The sequence below is a fragment of the Halyomorpha halys genome, unplaced genomic scaffold, assembly GCF_000696795.3.
Source record: "Halyomorpha halys isolate HHAL.00 unplaced genomic scaffold, Hhal_1.1 Scaffold1096.1, whole genome shotgun sequence".
In the NCBI taxonomy this organism is placed as follows: Eukaryota; Metazoa; Arthropoda; class Insecta; order Hemiptera; family Pentatomidae; genus Halyomorpha; species Halyomorpha halys.
Genome location: NW_027110100.1, coordinates 77,940 through 100,295, shown reverse-complemented (window position 1 = coordinate 100,295; position 22,356 = coordinate 77,940). Strand labels below are relative to the sequence as shown.

The following is a 22,356-nucleotide window of genomic DNA, read 5'->3' as shown; positions in this document are numbered from 1 at the left end:
TGCTCAAATTAAATATTTTTCTTTCAAACGAGTGATTATCTCATTTCTCCCTCTTGACTATTTCGTAAAAATTAATATAATAATATATTATGAAATAAATTATATCATAAAATTATTTTTAAAAACTACATCAATTAAATGTAGATTTTGTTAGGAAGTTTATAAATTTTATAATAAATAAAATACAAGAATATACCCCCGAAACATACAAAATTGTGTGCTAAATTAGAAAAAATAATAAAGTAATTATTAAATAAAGGAAGTTAGTTTTAGTGCTTATTTAATAAAAAAAAAAAAGTATAGCTTTAAATTGTCATTTGCCTAACCGCAAAAAAATGTTAAAAGTTAAAATAGATTTATATCTTATTCTCTTCATGACCTAGAAACCACATAGGAATCGTAAGAAAAAAAATAGTTAAAAATTAATAAATACCGTTTTAGTAATAAATCTTTACTATTTTAACTAAAAAATTTTAAAACATGAAGATTATAATTGTAAGAATATCCTGTTTGAAATAAGAAATCTCTTTAACCCAATAGAATTTTTCTTAAGGTTGATTACTATCCATATGTCACAGCAATGTATTAAAAAATCACTGAATAACTTTTATATGTATATATACTATCAAATTTAGTGATACTGTTTGATATTATTCAAAGGAAAATTTTTTTAAACGTAATAATCCATGGGAAATCGAAAAACACGACCGGTATCGGTTTTCTTTTCTTTTTCATACCCTTCATTAAAATAGAATTAGTACTTCATACATACATGAAATGTAATATATCTATTATTATATTATATTATTATATATGCCGGTATCCGTTAATTTAGGATAAGAAGTTATTTCAATTTCTTATTTGCATTATTTGGAATTTGAACTATTCTGATATTTATTTTGAATATAAATATTTTTTCACAGAACATAACTTCAATGAAAATTATTATGATATGACATAAAAGAAAAATTAAGACTAAATACCTGGTTTCATGTTGTTGATTCTACGACATAAAATGCAATTAGTATGCTCAGTATATATAAATACTCTAGATTGTTTAATAAAGTATAAACAGTTATAATAAAGTATAGGAATTAAAGATCATAATTTTATTTAGTTTTTTTCGCGAATTGCTATTAGTCGCGCAGTTTCCTGTATAAATCCGGTTTTGTGGTTTGTAAGTAATTGTTTTTCTGTTTATTTGTTGATTCACCAGTAATTATTAAGTTGTAGCATAAGCTTTAAGTATAATTATATAAACATTTAAATAACTAACATATTATTATTTTGCTTGTTTCATTTGTTGCAGAATAGAATTAATATGAAAAGAAAATTTAAATAAAAAAAGTAAATAAAATTTAATATTTTAAATGAGAAATCCCTTAAGAATAATTTAGCACCGGGTATAAACACATGGAACTAAAAAAGGCATTTTTTACAATTTATAAATTAAATAAATAGAGTTTGAAATAATTATTAAAATAAGAATGAATATTTTTCAGTTTAAACGCCTTATATGACAAACCACTGTGTGTCACTAATACACTGACGATATAACGACATTTAAGAAAACATTAGAAATAAAAAATATTTAGTTCAATTACGATTGGTAGTTTTATCGAGGAAAGGAAGTAATGAAATATCAATAAGAGAAGAATCGCATGAGTGTGTAATGTTAACTAAAGGGAGACAATAACTAAGAAGTAATAAAATAAGACATGGAGTGGGGATGTGTTGTTTGAGCTGAGCGGGATGGGGTTGTGTGTAGGGGTCGGTGGTGTGTTGTTGTGTTTACAGGGACCTAGGACAGGGTGTCGTGGGGGTAGTCCCCCCGTCTTGTAATTTGTCTCTACTCTACCCCCCCTCCCGACCGGCGGCAAGGAGGAGCCATTGATCTGCTTGTAAGGTCGGAGCCCATTGGCCGGGGGGCGGAGCCAGGCTCCACCCGGAAAAAAGCTAGACTCCCCCCCTCAGCTGAGGGGTGGGGGAAAAAAGCGGGGTACCCCCTTCCCTCAAGCCGGTTTTTGTACGGTCCCCTCCTCCCCTCCTCGCGTGTCCGTGGAGTGGGGGGGAAGAACTGTAGGAGTGGGGGCAGCCAGCCCGAGGGAAAAATCACTTTTTTGACGGTCTCTGAGCCGTAGCTACCGTAGCCAACCGCGCTCGGAGACGTGCGACATAACTTACTCCAATATCATTGTGATTGTGATTTTAACTCGGAACGGACTTGTTATGTGCTGAAGACAACATGTATCATGTGCGGCCACAACAGTGATTCGACTTGCAGAGATGGCTCACTTTCCAGCGGCGCCCCTCTCTCCTACTAATCAGGTAAGTGAAAATGATTTTCTTAAATATTCCGTCTTCATGTCTGTCCTTCTTGTTATCCGTTGTTGTGAGTTTGGTCCTAGGAGAGGATCGGGAAGCTGCGCTTTGTTGACCACGTCGCTCTGTTTATGTTACCTTCCATACTGGGAAGGTTACGGCCGCTTTAGGCACTGTCTCCGTTCCAGCGTCGGATTCTTTTGACGATCCTTTTCTTTTATAAAATCTCTTGATTTCAACTGTGTTATTTTCGTAAATGTTTTTTAATTACATTATTAATAAATAGATAAATAGAGATCAGATCAAAATAAAACAATTTTTCTTTACATATGGGTACAAAATTTAGTGTTAGTGGTATTCCTAATTTCTAAAGAATATTTTCTCGTTTATATTGATATTATAAAACTTTCCTCAACTAAGTGAATTAGTTTTAACTTTTTCGTTGTGGATATTTCTGTGATCTGGAATGTTTTCATTTAGTTTACTGTCGTAATATTAGCTTTTAAATCTATGAAATTATTATTTGTTATTATCAAGGAAATTAATTTTCTACTTTGAACTTTAATCGGTCATAAATACGGGTTCTGAGAGAATAAAGCTTTATTGTTTTTCTTATTATAAATTATGTTAAATCTTAACGTTCCAATGGAGAAAATGAGATCAAAGTTTGTCAGCTTATATTTAGTTATAACTTTAAAACCATTTTTTTGACTTACAGATGAAATAATATATTTTTTAACTATACCGTTAGTTGTCCTAACCAAGCCCGTTCTCTTAAATTGTATGTCATATATTATATTTCCGTTCTGTCCGATTTTTAAAACCTCTTAATTTGCCGATACAACCTTCTCGCGTACGTACTTTTAAGTGATATCATTATTGGCTTAAGGTGTTATAAGAAACAATTAACTTAGAGCCATGTTAGTGCAGCGCTGACGTATAATTTCGATTCGTTGCCACTAATGGCCCAATTACGTAGTTAACTGTGAAACTAGCAAAGCAGTATGCGTGTCAAACAGATAACAAGGCGCTATGTCGTCCCTTTCCTAACAAAGTCCGTCCTCTTGAATTTTATTTCACACATGACGTAAATATTTATTAATTATCCCTTCATGAATTTTAATATAACGGCACAATGGGCCTTGTTGTGAAACGGGCATCAATATTAATTTATATTATATACAAATTAAGATGGTTTTTACCTTCTTTGGTTTGAAGAAAAAAAAGAAATTAATGAATGAGGTTTTTGAATAATGGGAAAATTATTTCGGACATCTTACATAACATGCTACAAGATGAAGGTCTTGTCAAGAGATTTAACGTAACATTAAGGAAAATATATGTTATATTCTCACCTTGTAGTATTTTGAATTTATAATTCTGTTTCAACAAATCAAAAATTATATGGTATTTTAGAATAAGTTTATGGGAACCTGGACATTGTATTTTTTATTGGTGGAATATTTCATATTTGTTCATAATTCTTATCGGATAATATTTTATATTGTCTTCTTGACTATTTAATTTTTTTTTTAAAATAAATACTCGATAGTTTTTAATATAATTTTATATGTACTGAATATTTGTTTCTTTTACTCAGGATAGTTTAACAAAGAGGATGAGCTAATGTTTTTAGGAACCATTCATAGATAATTTTTTTTTATTCTAGCTCAATCTAATAATTTTCTTGGTAATAACTATACGAATAAAATTCTACTGTGTATACATACCTTAAAAGTATTACATTCAGAGATTACAATATCACCTAAGAGTGAACATGATTCCAATTATAACTAACATATTAAAAATATGTGTTCTATAAATGATGAATATGTATTATTTTCATTTATATTTTATTTAAATAATTTCTTTAGTTTAAATTTGATTAAATTTTACTGTTTGCTAGATTGGTAAACAAATATATAGATTTCAATTAATAAGTGATACGTATATTTAAGATTTCTTTACACTTTTACTTTTTTAGTAATAATACTTTTGTTTTTGCTGACACTTATAAATGACAACAGGATATATCCGACAGTTGTTTGAATTTTTACCTTTTGGATTGAATCTTATTTGTATCCTGGGGCAGGATAAACGACTTGATATTATCGGTACCCCATCAACACTTCTCTAGGTGATACTTTGATAGGAATCGACTTGTATACTTCACAAATCAACTCATTGAAAATATGCTAATGAACAGTTACCAATAATTGTCCAAAGTGTACCGGATTTATACCGGTAGCGTCAAAAAGACTTCAGGATAGAAAAGCCAAGAAGTAAAATCAGTGTCATATTCAATACTGGAAAGGAAATAATATTCTAGGTGCTATATAATAAAAATTCATTTCAACATATGTTGATAATAATAGACTTTACTATAATTATGATTAATGGATTATATATAATGAATTTAACAGATTTAGAAAATTATAGAATCATTCTATATTATAGTATTGAATTAGCTGTACTTCTTAATCTGTATCCAATATTTTCATTTAAGTTAAGAACTGTGAGATTTTTTTACATTAAGAAAAATATTAAATTTAAAGAGGGTTTATTTTCAAACACTTAAATCATATAAATTGAAAAAATGTTAAGAGATGAAAAATAAAAGGAAGCAAAAATAATTCAAATTTGATTAGCTGATAAAAATATTTATTAAAATCATAATAGTTATGTTTAACTTAAAATAATTTTACATCAACAATATTCATATAGTTTATGGATATTATATGGTATTATATAATGAAATTGTATCAGTTAATTATAAATTTTATAATTTGTAAGTCATACTTACAAAAAAAATTATTGATCTTTTAAGAAATAAATTATTAATTCCAAGGTATATTAAATCAGATATGCTTACATGAGTTAGAAGATAAAATTATGTTACCAATAATAATAATTATTTTGTATATTTCTCTTAAATTTTACAATAAAATAAGATAATAATTTAAAAAATAAACAATGATAATTATAATCTATTTATAAAAAAAAATGTATTGCTTTCTGTAATTTTAAATTTAAATATATTTTTAAAAATCCCTTGTTAAGATATTTATTTTAATTAATGTTTTTTGTCACTAACATTTTATGATATGGATTATTATAAAATTATAATTGAATCAATGGTCGGTTATTGTGATTTGAAAAATGGAGATTTTTAAATAGACAGGAACTTATTAATAATTAGGTGAACAATGTTTACAAACAATATTTTTCCTTTACATGAATTATATACATTTGAATTAAAAGTAAAAATATATTGATATGTAATGGATAAAGTATATTTTATAATTTTAAATAAACTTCAAGCTGGAAATTTAAATTGAATCAATTAATTAAAAAAAAAAGATTTATACAATATAACTTATTCTTTTCTGTTTCTTATTATAATAGTTATTTATTAAATTTTGTTGTCGTCTATAAATAAAAAGGTTAAGAGCATATATTTACATTAAAGAACATAATCCGTAGGACAAACAATGTTGGATGTTGTCCGGGGCCCATCCATTATAACCCATTCCAAAAATAAAATTTATTTGAGAATCCATTTGGCAGTAGAGCTAATTACTGCTCCGAAGAAAATAACTAACCAGAGTCTGTTTTGGACGATTTTGAAATAGTCTTTAGTCAAAATTTAGATTGATTTATTTCGGCTATTAAAAAATAAAATAAAAATAACTACCTAAACAATTATATTTATGTTACTGTATTTATATTATGCACCTGCACTTGGAGATTTACGTGTTAAAAGTATAAAGATAGCAGGATATCTTGTAAAGAAATATTTATTTTATTTTTACTGTATTAGAGAAGCCATACGGTTGGGAAGCAATAGGATTTGACGATGTTATTGTAGTATAAGTAACCCATTGGAGATGATAGCAACATAAGCAATTTAATACAATTCCAATGTAGTTTGGAGTGAGTTTGAACGGTGTAATGTATTTTGTATTTAAAGGCAGGACTAGGCTATTGAGTCACATTAACAGGGCAGTCCTGATTAATGAATTTGTCGAACACGAAACAGCTAAACACTTCACTAGCTCTGTAGAATACCACAAAACATTTTCAAAAGCAAGCTCGCAAATAGTTTGTAATTTGTGGTAAGAATATTAAAAACAAAAAAAATATATATATGATAAATAAAGGTTCTTTCCAGCTTATTTTACCTGTAAAAAGTGCTGTTAAAATGAAATAAAATATTATAAAATCAACTACAAAATCGTTCTAGAGTAAAATGATAAATTTAAATGTTTTACTGATATCACTTAAGTTTAAATAAAAATATAATGCATATTCAATTGGTTTATACCGGTAATTGTTATACCTCTGTAACTTAATTCTTTCAAGTTAATTTACAATTTCTAAATGTGATTAAGCATATGAAATCATTGATATCCATTTATATGGGAAATATTATTAATATTTACATTGAATGAGGCAACCATAACTTAATGTAAGTTTCTTCATTCTTCATTCTTTCTAACATTTGTTGAGAATGATTCATTTTTATTATTCTGATGAACGGATGTTTAGAAATTCTCACTAAAAACATTAAATTACAAATCGATCTAAATAAAATTATTCCATACAAATTACTACTATTATTTTATTGTATTCAAGCGTAAAAAAGACAAAAGTAATGGTAAAATTAAATGTTTCTTTTTACTATATTATAATTGATCTTTTGATTAAAATCATAATGTGGAAGTTTTTTTTTCTTTTCAATTCCATCCTGATTTTTTAATTTTTTTTAATTAAGAAAATTGTTTTTGTTTTTTTTTTTAGTCTCTTGCTATATGTGACGAAATATATTTTTATGTTTATATTTTTAGCTGAAAATAAAGCTTAAAAAAGTTCTTGGTAATAATTTGATAAACCGATAACAACACTGTGTCATTAGAATATTTCCATAGTTGACTTCATTTGGCAGTTGAACAATAAACAAATATATAATATGTCTTCCTAATATATGCACCAGTATTTCTAGAAAATATTCTAGTATGAAATTAACTGAGTTTGTGCATTCCAATAAAAAATGCGGTATTATTTGTTTTTAATTTTTATATTGGTTTAATCAAGATAATTTAATAGCTCAAACTTTTTGAGTTTACTTAATGTTTACTAATCTTCAGATTAAAAGATATAAATTTTTTTACAGCTCTTATTTATATATATATAATATAATTAATTTAAAAACACTTACCATTAAAGGTCTATAATATTATTTGATGTCACTATCAATAAATTTACACAAATTATTAGCATATTATTGACATGCTTACTCACAACTTAAATTAAATACATGTCGGTAGTAAAATTTTATTTTAGTACTCTATACGAATAGATTGCTTAGTTATGTTTTCTTACGGTGAATTTACTATCAATAACATCTAAGAATGATTGATATAATATTTTGAAACTTTAAGTAGCTATATTATAGATGTGTTAAAAGACCGTATTTTCTTAAATTTATATGTTCCGAATTGTTAATTTGAATACTTGATAGAATTCAATAAAATGTTATAGCGTATTTTGTTTCATTAAATTTATGCGAAATGAATGTGAATTTTATAAAAATTTATTTTCTAAAAATAATTTCCTACATTTAAAATAAATTTATTAAATATAAAAAAGAATTTTCTCTTAGTGAATATGCGTTTTAAATTAATAGAAAACCCATATTCAACTGTTAAGTAACTAGTGTTATTATCTGACTGAATAAATTACATAGTTTGAATTTAATTTAATTCATGAGTTGATTCAATGTGTAGTGAACATAAATAATTACTAATTATATAAATTATTACAATATTGTTTAATTTGCTTAACAATCATCCATGTTTTCATGTACAAATTAAATTATACATGACTGCATTATATTATCGTGGTGTGGACTGCATCGGTAATGTTTTCAAATTCACCTGATATAGAAATATATTTACAATTTCTAAATTTAAAAATATCCAAAAAAATTTAACTTATATATATTTTTTTACTAAGAATTTATTTAAAGCACATTGTTTATTAAATGACGACTGCAACATCTTGATGAATCGTAGTATCAGATAATGTGACAGCGTGTACCTATGCTAAAAAGTCGGTTTATCGATTCAGCTCGTTACCATTCGTGACTCGAAAGCAGACACGATACGTTAACTCTCATAACCAGGTGTGAAAGAGCGTAACCCACACCCTCATCCAATGCTGTTAAAAAACATAGGAGAAATATCTTTTAAAAAGCAAATGGTCATCTTATCGACACACGGATTTACTTAAAATATTTTTTTGTCAACCGGATACTTGAAGTTTGGTGTAAAGTGGGGCCTAGCATAATGGCTTACCGCCTCGGGCACGGCTCTGATAAAGTTATCTCTCTTTAGGGGCAAAACAAAAAAATACATTCTCGCCACGAGAGAAAGACTATCAATCTTTTCTTCGGGAAAGAACTTTTATTGCTCTGAAACTGGAAGGTTAAATTCCTTCTATTCAGTTTGCGGTACACCTGTTTTTCTTTAGTTTCATTTTCACTTGGAAATTCCTCCTCGGAGGCCAGAGCGGCAGAACATTTTGAGGAATTGTACACAGCAATTGTTGTCACTTGTAAAGCATTTATCTAAACAAAGCACTAAACACTTTATAACTGCTATAAAACTTCAGTTTGTTTGTTTTCTCAATGTTGTACATATATTTGACTAGCATTATACGGACTACTGAGCATACTCTACATATAATATTTTAAAAAAAATCATTGTTTAATGTAAATACTTATATTTGAATTTTGTTATAAGTTTGACAATTATTTGTATTCAATAGCATCTTAATGTAGAGAATTTTTTGTTGTTGTTATTACAAACCTTATTTATAAGTAATTAAACATCATTAAATGACAATTTTAGATCTATTGTTGATTTTCTTTCATTGTTTTGAGGTTATCATTCTCTTCTTCAGGCTAGAATCCACTTATTACAAGTGGGAACTGAAAATTGATAAAAATTTAATCTTCACATACCTTATAAAAAACAGAAAAAAAAACGAAAACTCGAGTTGCGATTTCCAGACTATTTTTAAATTATGACGTTATTTTAAACTTTTTAATCTATAGCTGGATATTTGTTTATTTAATTTAATTACAATTTAAGATTATTTTGTTTAATAGAAGAGAATTTTATAACAATGGGAAACTATATTATATTATTTAATTATTTTATTTCCCGGATTTGATTTATTTTTAGGATTATAGATTTCTTTACAATATGAAGTTGGTATAAGTATTATTATATTATAGAATAATAGTTACTACAATAGTAATAACTCATTATGTTTCAATTGTTCACACTAAGAAAGTCTATAGTGGGATAAATCTAATATAAGTGGCCCACAAGCTCATTCGGGTTGGCCATTTTTGCTTTGATTGTTAATTAGTGGTGTCACTTACATTTGTGTAGACTTAAATTAAACTTTTACAGACTAAAAATTCTCATTTAAGACATCTGTAAAGTAGATCTTCGAAACGTCCTCCTGTTTCTAAGAGGCTTAAATTTTTTCATATTTTCGTTATTATAAAAAATTATTTTGTATGATATGATTATTGAGAAAATTCAATGGATGTCAGAAAAGAAGTGGTCTCTATTCATCATCCTATCTCGCCTCGGTACCCTTCAGAAGTATCTCTTGTCACAACAGCCTTCATTCGGGATCTTTTGTTGACGTGGCTAAAGCCGTATACAGTCCCTAACACCCGGGCCTTCAGAAATGCTTCAACATCCCCTCACATGTTTTCTAATCCTCGGCTCCTCTTTTCCCTCCAGTTTCCCTTCTGGTTCCGCCTCAAACTATTTCCTTTCAGGAGCGCGGTAAGGTTGTCCCAGATTTGCACGATGGACTTGCGACTCCTACTTACTTTAAACAGTTTTATTTATTTAAACGGTGAAATATGCATGAAGTTTTTATTATGATATAAATAATTTTTCAAGATTAAATGAGTTCAGCCAAAAGCCTATTGTCAACTTCATTGCTGTCTATTATGAAGTCACAATTATACAAAAACCTTTAAAATGAGAAAAATAATATAAAATAACTAAATTAATACATTTAATTGCTATAAAAATTTCACAAATCTTCTATCTATCAGAATGGTCGATTAAAAGAGTATTACATAGCCTAGTAAGCTATGGTAATGCAGCTGTGACTGGCATATTGTCCTTGGTAAAAAGAAAAAAAAATGCATTCTGTTATCTTTCCTTTTTTTTTCTCAGCTGGAAACTTATCAATGGTGTCTTTTTCTGCCTCGGGAAAAGAGAAAGCTTGTTTGGTTTATTCCTGCTTTTATCTATCGGGAGAAAATTCATATAAATATCTCTAATAAGAATGATATTATTTGAATTATTTAAATACTGCAGAATGTTTATTAAGTAAATTTTGTCTTAAAAATAACTAAATTATTAGATTTTTTTCTCCTACTAATTTATGGTGATGTGTTGAAGCCCTCAGAGTCATTCATTGGTACATTGGTTCGTTTAAGAGACTATTTCATATGGACCAGCTGTGCAGGAGTACCCCGCCTGTCTGGTACCAGAAAATAAGACGTGTCAGGAGTGATCAAGAGTGCGAAACGGGCACCGAATCCCTGATCAGAACGGAAGTAACTGGCCGGAAAAGAAGTCGAAGACCGTTATCGCCTCCGGACAAGAAGGTAGGAAGACGGAGGACCGACGGACAGACGAAGAGAAGTGGCAGAGGATGTGAGTCAGCGATTGGAGTTAGTATTCCTCCTCGGTGTGGAGCACGTGCTGCATCGCCTCTGCCTCCATCTGCTTGCAGAGGGCGTTCTCTCCGTGGATCATAGCCAGTCAATGGGGCATCGTCTTTGTCTTCCTATCGCTTTTCATTAGCTCCACTCCAAGCTGCAGCATCACAAGGTCTGGATTTAATATCATCCTTAGTTTAGTTTGATACTGTATATATTAACAAAATATTTAATTAACCTGAAGTAGCAATAACATATCTCAACAATATATTATTAGTCAGTTTGAAACAGATATATTGGCAGTTCAAAGCCAAAGTGACGTATCTGCACAATTATTGTTTTTAAAATATTATTGCAAACATGAGGTAACAGGTAATTGAGGATTTTGACCAAACTCAATAAACCATTTTGTACATTTAATTGATGACACATACTCAGATAGATTTTTCGGACATGGTGATCAGAGTAGACAACTTATACTAATATGCAGAAAAACCCAATATAGCAAAATTATCATACACCTCCTTGGACTTTAGTGGGGCAAAACATTCCATATTACTTATAGGAGAGTAAACACAGCCGGGAGAACCATTTTCAATGGTTTTACATCTATTATATTTCTTTACTTCTTATCACTTGATTCGATTCGATTCATACGAGATAATTAATCTACTGTATTTTAACTTTATAACGTGCCATTAATGCCAAAACATCATAAGTCCTAATCCTTGAACTGGAAGGTTTTTTGGGTTATAATTAATATTTCTTAACTTGAATATCTCTTGGAAAACTACCTATTTCTAAGTCACAACTAGACTTAGGCGTACCATAGACATAGGTGATTTTTTCATAAGAAATTGCCAGTACAAAAATATAATCATTTTAATCATCAATTTAATTTGCTTTTGGTATAATTTACAATAAATGCGAAGAAAATTAAATAACATCAACTGGTAAATAGAGTATTCTCAATAATAGTAATGCAAAGCAAAAATAAAAAGATGAGCTGCATATGTAACTTTTTATAAACCCATTTTGTTATTTGTTCAAGATTGATTTTCTACAAGGAAATTTTTTTTATGAATAAAATAATTTAATACGGCTGAATATAATAATTTAATTATACGGCTTAACATGAATAAAACAAATATAGCCGTTATTTATTATTTTTAGTAGTTGCTAAAAATATAATCATTCTTTAAAAATTCAGCAAAAAACAATTTTTTTTTTTTCTTTTTAAAACATAATATGAAAAGAAAAAAATATAATAAAAAAAAGCTAGACATTTTCCTTTATTTATGTAAATGTCTTCACATCTCACACTTCTGATTTGCCAAGAATTTGAATCTAATTGGCCCTTACAAGACAATTTTATATTTTTTCTAATAGAAAGGCTCGATTAACTTTGATGAATATATATTTTGTGAAGTGGAATTTTTATTAATTTAATTATTTTGCTATTTAATTTTTCCATATTTTTTTAATTTTCTCTTTACAGTTTACTGCATGTAAAAATTCTCCTCGTTCTGCACCACAGAACACCACTACATCTCCAAGAGGCATTTTCTGTATTTTCGTATTTAAAAGACTGTCAATATTTTCAGTCATCAATAACCATTTCTAATTTAAACCTGTGGTGGAGCTCACTTTTGTTTTACAGTTAGAAGACGATGATATATTCATTTGAATCAAATAAATAGTTCAAGAAAAACTATGTTTTTTTTTTGTTTTTTTTTTTTAAATTGGAGTTATTTATGTATTTAGTTCTCGGAACAAGTATAATTCAACAAATTATATTTTGAGCCATACTTATATCTGAATCATCGTTTCCCATAAAAACCTTCACTATTCAGGTCTTCATGGTTTTTCAAGATGTCGTTTAAGCTAGTTTTTCCAAATTCTATAACGGAATATTCTGTAACAGCATTATCCATATATAATCCTAGAATTATACTAAAAAAAAAAAATTCCTGCTCGTTGTAATTGTAGGCATTTATGCAAGAGAAGGGGTGAAACATAGCACGAATAAAGTAGGAAGCAGAAAATCTATAATTACAGACCCTTTTTCAAAACACCGGTGTTTAAATGGACGGCAGGAAAGAATGGATGCTGTTAGCAGTGTGTCGGTCAAACAATGGACAGCGTGTCAGAGGCGAATCATTAACCATTATTCAGCAATATCTCTCCATTTTTCACCACTAATTCGAAAAACTCCACGGGCTTCTGACAATATTGGTCCTAGCAGACAGAAGTCGCGACCAGAATTCATAATCTGTTCGGGTCTGGTGTTCGGGAAGTGTGAGTCAATCTGAAACACGGAGACGGCTGCTTGGGAGGAATAATTGTTATTCCAAACCGGGTGTCCCCAACCATCCAAGTCAACTGATGGCAGTATAATATTTACAAGACCTAATGTAACACATACAAATATTTTGTCTTAATTTTTAAAATTAAATAATTCAAGAAGAGTGAATTAAGAAATCTAGTGGTCAAGCATGATTATGACCAAATCATCTCCTTGCATAACCGTTGGTATAGTTGCAGTACTTCCTTACAAAGTACTGTAACCACGGAGGGCTTCCGAACCCACAAGATTGACTCACGGCTACTGAAATAGAATTATCCATATATAAGTAACAGTGTAAATGAAATTTCAATTATTCAATACACTTAGTGTTGTACCTGCCTCCAGATATATATCTGAACTTTAATTTTTTAAAAATTAAATTTTCAGTTCCCATTAACCTTTTTGCCTCTGCAACATCAAAATGACATAAGTATCCAAGTAATTTTAACATTTCACGCATCCTTGGTTAAAAGGACGTTAATTTTTTTTAACATTTAATATATTATATGAACTGATTTCGTGCTAATTCTTGTGTGGAGAGTTTTTTAGAAAATTAAAAAATAAATTTTTTAACTGATTTACAAATTATAATCGATTTTAATTTCTCATTAAATCTGCTGTTTTTAAATTAGAAAAATACATATACATATACAAATTAATTAATTTCTTTCTAGGGCTAAGGGGTTTTTTATTTTTTTTCTATTTATTTATAGTGATTTGGTGGTATGTTTTCTGTTGTCAGTCCGTGTGCATTGCTTAATTAAAATTATATAACTAATCATGCTATTATAAATAAATAATTCTAAGTAATGAATTTGTGAAATAATGATTTATTGTAATAGTTATTTATTCTTGTAATACTTTCATAGTTAGGGATGCATTTTTCTTTCATATTATGTGTTTTAAAAAGATAAAAAAAAAATGTTTTCCAAAATTTTTAAAGAATAAATATATTTCTATCAACTACTAAACATAATAAATAAACCAGCTATTTCTGTTTTATTTTTATAATTCATATCAAGCCTTATGTTTAATTTTTTTTTTCTCACCCTTCTATTAACAGTATTAACTTAAACAAAAAACTAATACATAATAAAAAAAATAGGAATATGTATACAATAATAAACAAAAACATCCTTTTATTGCCTGAAAGGCATTTTAAGGTTGGTAGGTTGTGGGATCTGTTGTGAGTTGGGGGGACTGTGGTGCTTACTTGCCGTCTGTGTATTTTAAAATTTTATTTTATTATCATTGATATAATTTTATGTCTTGTCATACAGTCGAGAACGAATAATTACACGTCATTGGACCCAATGCCTATGTATGAACATGTAAATAAAATAATAAATACCGAAATATTGACAATCCATCAACTAGCAGATTGCTTGGAGTATACACTCGAGTACGCATTAACCTGCAAATCAGCTTAGATCGGGCCGGAATTAATTTAAATATAAATGGTTAAATGAGGAGCAGGATCATGCATAGTGTAATTAACATGTAATGTACATTAGAGTTTGCAGAGCGCGGTTTACAGGCTGCGAGCAGGCTCAGCGTTGAAAATTTAAATAGCAAGGAAGCCACAGGGGGCAAGGACGATTGGACTACATATTCATGCCGCGACCTCTCCGTTAATATTAAAACATGTTAATTGTTTAGTTAGCCACATCTCTTCACCATTTAATTCTAATTTCAGTAAAGCTTAGACTTTCTTTTTTCCTTGGTGCCGGTATGTGACGCATAACGTAATTCCAAATTGCTTGATAGCTTCCCGCGCTAATCATTGTTTAAAATATATTATATTATAATTAGATATATATAATATCTATTGTAATAATCATTTGATTGGGTAAAACTGATTTAAATAATAGTAGAAAAAATGTACAATACAAATTTTGTTGGTGTACTGATTTTTTTTTTATCACGTTTTAAATAAATCCATACAAAGAGTATTTTTTTAATTTTAATTTTTTCCTTTCACTTATAATCAATTATAACAAATTAAGTCATATCTTAATATTACTGATAATGTAAAAGAAATCAAAATATAGCTAGTGACCAGTGATGTTATAAGACTCATAGCACCTGACAAAAAAGAATACTGACTTCTTTAAAAAAAGATTAATTTTTTAAAACTTAGAACTGTCAAATTTTCCAAAAAAATATGAAAAAGAATTTCGGATTTTTTACACTTCTTAATCTTTTGAACTTTTCACTAATTCCAAACACCCCTCTGTAGCAATTAGTTTGGATTTCCGAGATAACACTGTGTAAGTAAAATAGGAACATTATCTTCAGGTAATGCAAGTATTCTTACTTTCTATAAAAACTCGGTTATCGATTGAGAGCAGAATTTAAACTAATAATATAATTAATTAATAAGATGATTTGGTGTTGGGATATTTTGTACAATATCGGCACAAGGGTAATTTTAAAATTACGACAAATTCAAAACCCATTAGTTATTCTAATGTCTTATTTTTTATAACTTGAATCAAAAAGGTGCTTTGACCCTATTTGGATATTATAAATGTTCACTAACACTTTATATTACGAATCTTCCCAACCTCTAGACGTTATAAGGACTTTGTTGATACATGTGTAATTTTGAGGGAGAGGATGAACAAAAAAATATATATTAATTTCATAAAAAATCAGTTTCTATCTGTTCATCTCCAAAATTTGATCATGAAGCGATTTAGTTAATAGCTTATAAGTAATTACAGGAGTACTCTGTTTATTTTCAAACTTGGAAAGTAAATTTTACTAAATTAGAACCTGATATTTTATCACTATCTATAGCTACAAAAACTCTCAATTAAAAAAACGTAAAATAAACTATTACATAAAATGGTAATGTAGGTTTATGTTCCAAAAGACTGAAAAGCAGAGCGAATCCTACATAGAGTAAACAGGGCACCTTAAGCCCGAGCGACACTAAAGGCAGGGGTAGAGGAAAGTTAGATGAAATGCTATTGACAGACGAGCTGACAAGACACTTCCCATCTGACGCAGGTAAATATTGCAGAGGGGCTTTTGTTCTCTTGTACCTTCTTCCAGCTCTCTTCTTTACTTTCTATCTTCCTATCACTATCTGCTACATTCCTCTTCTCGACAGCAACTCCATGTTCTCTCCAGATAAGCGGGAAGTTTCGAACTGAGAGAAATCGGTTGGGATATTTTTTTTTTCTATTTCTTTCCTTCTTACAGGCAAAGAATATTTTTTGAGATTATTGCTATTTCTGAATGAGGGGTATACAACTGAATGATGATTTTCTTTTGTGTTATATCAATGTCAATCAAATTACAACAAAACATAAAATTAAAACATGATAGAATTATCTGATTTGGAACAAGGAATTAAGTAGAAGTAATTTCCGACACTCATAACTCATGTAATTGCAATAATCATGAACATTTTATTAAAAGTATTAATTATATAGAAGGATGATATGGACCATTGAATATAAAAGTGGAATAAGTCAAAACAGGAGTTCAAAATAATTATTCAACAATATAAAATTTTCAAAATAGATCAGTCTCAAAACTTAGTAAACTATTTAAAAAACATTTGAACTTAATGATCTCTGTAATTAATGATGTTTAATGAAAATAAAATGTAAAGTGAATGGAATGACACACCACTTTTTAAAACTATAAAATTATTTTTACTTATTTTATTGGGTCACTTTTTTTTGTTATAAAATAATAAATACTTTAAGAGTTATAATAAATAATAGCACCAATCTTTTAAACTACAATTAATTTTTGTAAATTTCCATTCGGGAAAAACGTTTATATAGCTGCCATGGACATTTTCGAAAAATGAACTCTGATCTCTATCTTAAAAATGTCTAAGATATATTTCAATCCTAAGTTAATTTCTCAAATTTCTGATCTTTGGGAAATAATTAAAACTATTCTCCTGAAAATTTAGATATAGCCTAAGAATATTTCGTGGTTGTAGTTTGTATTCTGAAATTCTATTAGATACACAATCCGTTACTTATAAAATAATAGGCCGTGCAGGTTGGGGCGCAGGTCCCAGTACGCTCGGTTCGGAATGTTGTGGGTTCGATTCCCACCTGGGGCAGTTATACATTCATATTTCGGCGGTCCCGAGGAATGAATCTTGACACTCCCCCCTTGGTTAGTATGCGGCGGCAACCTAGGTAGCCGCCAGGGGTTGGCAAAAAGGAGTTAGGCTCACTTGCCGGCCTTGTTCTCCCCCACCAAATACCAGTACCAGTATAAAATAATAAATAATTTAAGATTTATAAAAATAATTATATGTTGTATAATTGATAAATAACAGTCATGAAAATTTATTAGCTTTGAAATAGCACATCCTTGCTAAAACAAGTATGCATATTATAGACTTGTGTTAAAATAAAATTTTCTATCCATAATTGATCTCATTATATATATTATTTTTGAATGTATATCGATTCTGATCGGAATTAATATATTTCGTCCCTGATCATTCTGGTTTTAAACCACACGCATGGATGTTAAATGTTAAAAAATTAATTGTACATATACACTAGCAATCATCTTATACGATCAAAGAAGAATTGGAGGCCACGCGAAGACAGGAGATTGACTTCAACAAGTCCAACTGATAATTACCCAGTTGGTGGAGGCTCGCGTGCCCAGGCCCAGCTGTTGCCGCCTGCTCTTAAAGGCTAAAAAATTGATTATTATCAAAAGGTTTGTCCCTAAACGATGAACTTCCGACTGGGCTTTTTTTTCCCGATACGCTTTATCAAAATAATAATTAGGTCAATCGCTATTAAAGGAAATATCCTCCTTGGCTACAAGATGGATATCGAGAAATATTAAATATAATTATACTAATCCAAAAATGGTCCTGGCTCGGTTACACGGCTGACGGGCTTTATCTACATGAACACCCCCTAGCCCTAAGGCACGATAACTTTATATTCATTGTGTAATAACAGCCTATTTAGAGAATGTTCATAAAAATTACGGAATTCTTAACGGAGAGCACGACAGTCGACTATGTACACAGCGGGTAATTATTGTCTGCATAACCTCATTGTTTTGTCAGGAGAATTATACGCTCATTGAAGAAAATTATCAACAATTAAATCGATCTGAAAATGACTAAACATCGGGAGAGTAGATGCTGTGGAATGCTTGAGGACGTGTAACCGCAGTAAGAGAACCGTTGTCCTTCGGATTTTAATCTATTACGTCACTTCTCTTGCCAGTAGCATCTATTGTTCAGCAAATCGTTTTACTTATTCAATAGAATAAATTTCTTTTCTGTTTCTAATTAAAATTTAATTTAACTGAAAATTGAGCCGGATTCAAATTACAATCTGATTTGAATATTATGTGTTTAGATTTTACTAGAAAAAAAACTTTTAATGATGCCATTTCAAGTTGAGTTGGTTAAAAATAAATTTTAATTTATAATATTAAACACTTTCTTGAGACTGGTTATTGTTGTTTAAATAAATAATTTAATTAAAAACAAATTTGATCCTTTTTTCTCAACGAAATTTAAAAGAGAAAATGACAACAAAGAAAAGGTATCCTTGAAAATGATCAGAGTGGTCGGAACGTTGGAAGGTTTTGAAAAGAATAAAGTTGAGAAAAAAGGATCAAATTTGTTTTTAAATAAACTAAACCACTCTCAAACAAGAATATATTAATAAAAATTAATCTAAATAATTTAATTTTTATCCATTTTAGTCTCAACATTATTTATTTTTCTTACAAGTCCTACGTGGCCACCCTCTAGGGTCTAGGGACAATCTACCACAAAACAGCATTTATTACATGTATGATCCTAATAATACTTAACAATATTATCTATAATTTATCTTACCTTAATACAATTTTGGATGATGCAATGAATTAGTTCCAAAATAGTATTACGGTAAGATAAATTATAGATACTATTGTTAAGTATTTTGAATTGTTGAGGATCATACATGTAATAAAAGCTGTTTTGTGGTAGATTGTCCCTGAGGGTGGCCGGATTGGCCGATACGTAGGACTTGTAAGAAAAATAAATTATGTTGAGACTAAAATGGATAAAAATTAAATTATTTATTTAAACAATAATAAAAATAATATAAGTTCATCTTTACAATTCATAATTGATCAATTAAAAATAAAATATAAAAATAGTCTTTCAATGCTGTTTTAAGTTTATTAAGGGAAATTGTATAGTTTGTGCCGCCCTATCCTTGCGAATTCATGCGGTCTGAAATCGAAAAATGTTTTTTATAGTTTAAACAATATTCTCTTTCAATCTCTATCAATTAATCACTTATAACTGATTACTAGTTTTTCTAGTGTTCATTCAGTATAGATACAATATATAAAAATAATATAAAAGTATATTATATTAACTTTTTGAGTACTATTATAGCAGAAAATGTGGTTTCCAAACATCTAAATTTTAAATTACAATAACTTCGTACAATAACTAAGGGGCCTCAACTATTCAGTCTCTAGCAGAGATCGTGCCTGAAATAACAATGAGAACGATTATATATCTGTTTCACCTAGTTTCCTCATTTTTTTTATTTTAAATTAAAAATAAATAAATATATATTTTTTAAATTATACCAGAAAAAATAACCTATAGTATTTATTTTTAAGATCTGCTTCCCATAAAGAAAACAAAAGATATAATCTGCGATTATATTAAACTATTTAGATTCTGCACGCGTGCGCACTAAGCATTGCCGATTTTGGATCGACTATCGAAAACAAGTTTTGTTTTATGCCGTTGACCCTAGTTATATTACATCTAGCTCATAATTTTACAGAACACGTAACCGACAAAAGATGAGAAAATCAAATGTACATTCTGCGCTGAAGGGAATTCCGCCTGCCCAAATCGGTATATACGTGTGCATAATTCAACAGAGCGAATCTTCACTGACGTTGCCATTGTGGCAAGATATTGTTGGCAGGCTGTCAACTACCATTCAAACATGGTCTCTGCTTCGTTCATATATTCATCACTGTCCTCATTGTCCCTATTATAAATTATCTCTTGTGCTCCTTTTGTATTTGTTGTTTGGTTGATGTTGGTGGTAAATGGGAAAACTACTTTCTCTAGTAAATTTCATCAGCTTTATGAGTGTGATATTTCAAGAAACTTTGACAAAGATTAACCATTAAATGTGACAGGGTTAATCTCTATCTTTACTATATATCTTCTACATCATTGCATATTTATTTTTGTATTATAGAAATCCTCAGGTTTCCTTTTAACCGACATCGGTTATAATAATATGTGCCAAAACGGTTTATCAAACTATTACGTTCCTTAAAAGAAAAAATAAAGTAGGATATTATAAAAGTAATTACAGTTATTTTTTGAGGTAGAAAGAATTAGTTCCTATGTCCAAAAAAATTTAAAATCAACCCCATATATTTGATTATTAAAAAATAAATGTTTTGGCACCCCAAAATATCGTTCAACCGAAAAAAAATTTTTTTATTAAAATTAAATTCGTAAGTATACCAATCAAATAAATTTCTAATAAAGTCTCATTACATTAGGGTGGTCAAATTTTACTTAAATGTGTTGTTATTATTTACTTTATTATAAATGGACTTATCTAAATCAATTTTTCAATGCTATAACTTTTTTAAATTACGGGAGTTTTGTCTAATTAAGTTATAGGCAAAAAAATGTTTATTGATATTTCTTCAATTGTATTTTAACTATATATTGTTAAATTAATTACAGATATACACTACAAAATATTTGATATAAAAGTATGGGCTGTTGCCTCATTAATGATATTTAAGTTTTTAATAGTAGTCACTCATTACTGACAAAAGTTTAACTGTCAGTTATTTTGTTTCATTTTAACGAACTTATTTGTTTCCCTGCACTGAATCTATCTATTTTTTCGGTAAACCGAAGTTAGGTTAAGAGGGGTTCTGCTGTATTAAACTAAACATTTTTGGGCGCCAGTTATTTCGCTTTTCTCATAATATAATTCATTTTTTTTAAAAAAGATACTTAACTGTCCGTAAAATATATTTTAAAACGTATTAGAAATATTATTGCTCTAATTTTAAAAAAATAATTGAATTCAAAACATGATTCAAGACATCTTTAAATAGAACTCATCCTGTTTAACTTCAGATCGTGTTACATCGAAGGAAGACATATGTATCTAAATCAATTTAAACATTACACCGCATCTGTTTAGAGGGGGGAATGGATACATAACAATGGGGCAGTTAAAATCATGGCTACCTCCTCTGGACCCGTTTTGAAAGTGCAACAATGACAATATGATTTATGCGGTGTAACCCGAGCGGAGGGATACACTTTGGGCAGCTGATGGGGCCTACCTAACCGGCGCACAAAGCCACCCCATCAACGTCCCATGATTCATGCATCCATCCATCCCTCGCTCAACTATTAATTACACCTACGGATTCGACCCTACGCGGCAATTAAACAATTGAACAGCACAATTCACGTAGGCAGTTAAATAATGTGACAAATCTCTGTCGGTCTGTTCTTTGGCAGATAGCACTAAATTGCATTCATACCGCATTTCCAACACTTGAAATGTATGTATTATGCATAATTTTTTTTGTTTATTAGTTTCGTAATTATTTATTTCAGTAATAAATCAATAAAGGTGATGTTTAACTATTATTCAATCTTTGAATAATACAAAGCATACGGGCTGGCCCCGTTGATGGAGAATTATCATAGACGAGTATTGTATATTCCCTATATATTTTAAGTGGTTTTTAAATTTCTGTAAAATTTCTTTATATATATATACATTTTTGTATTGTTAAATATTTTGATTCCTAATATTTTTTTTCCAATGGCTAATAGTGTATACAGGTAGTTTTACCTCATACTAATTAATGAGGTAAAACTACCTGTATACACTATTAGTCA

General features: G+C 29.2%; 1 protein-coding gene across 3 annotated transcripts in view; it reads left to right on the top strand.

The window, feature by feature from the left end:
* The first annotated feature begins 2,075 nt into the window (after positions 1 to 2,075).
* mirr (mirror) overlaps positions 2,076 to 22,356 on the top strand; it is a 77,573-nt gene continuing 57,292 nt past the window's right edge. Inside the window, exon 1 of one of the 3 annotated variants that reach the window (XM_014432660.2) lies at positions 2,076 to 2,328. In XM_014432660.2, the coding sequence (XP_014288146.1) occupies positions 2,287 to 2,328 (42 nt within the window). In that variant the 5' untranslated portion in view covers positions 2,076 to 2,286. Of the gene's footprint in view, positions 2,329 to 11,163; positions 11,256 to 22,356 lie in introns of those variants that run through there. The other 2 variants (XM_014432661.3, XM_014432662.3) reach the window with 2 other exon arrangements.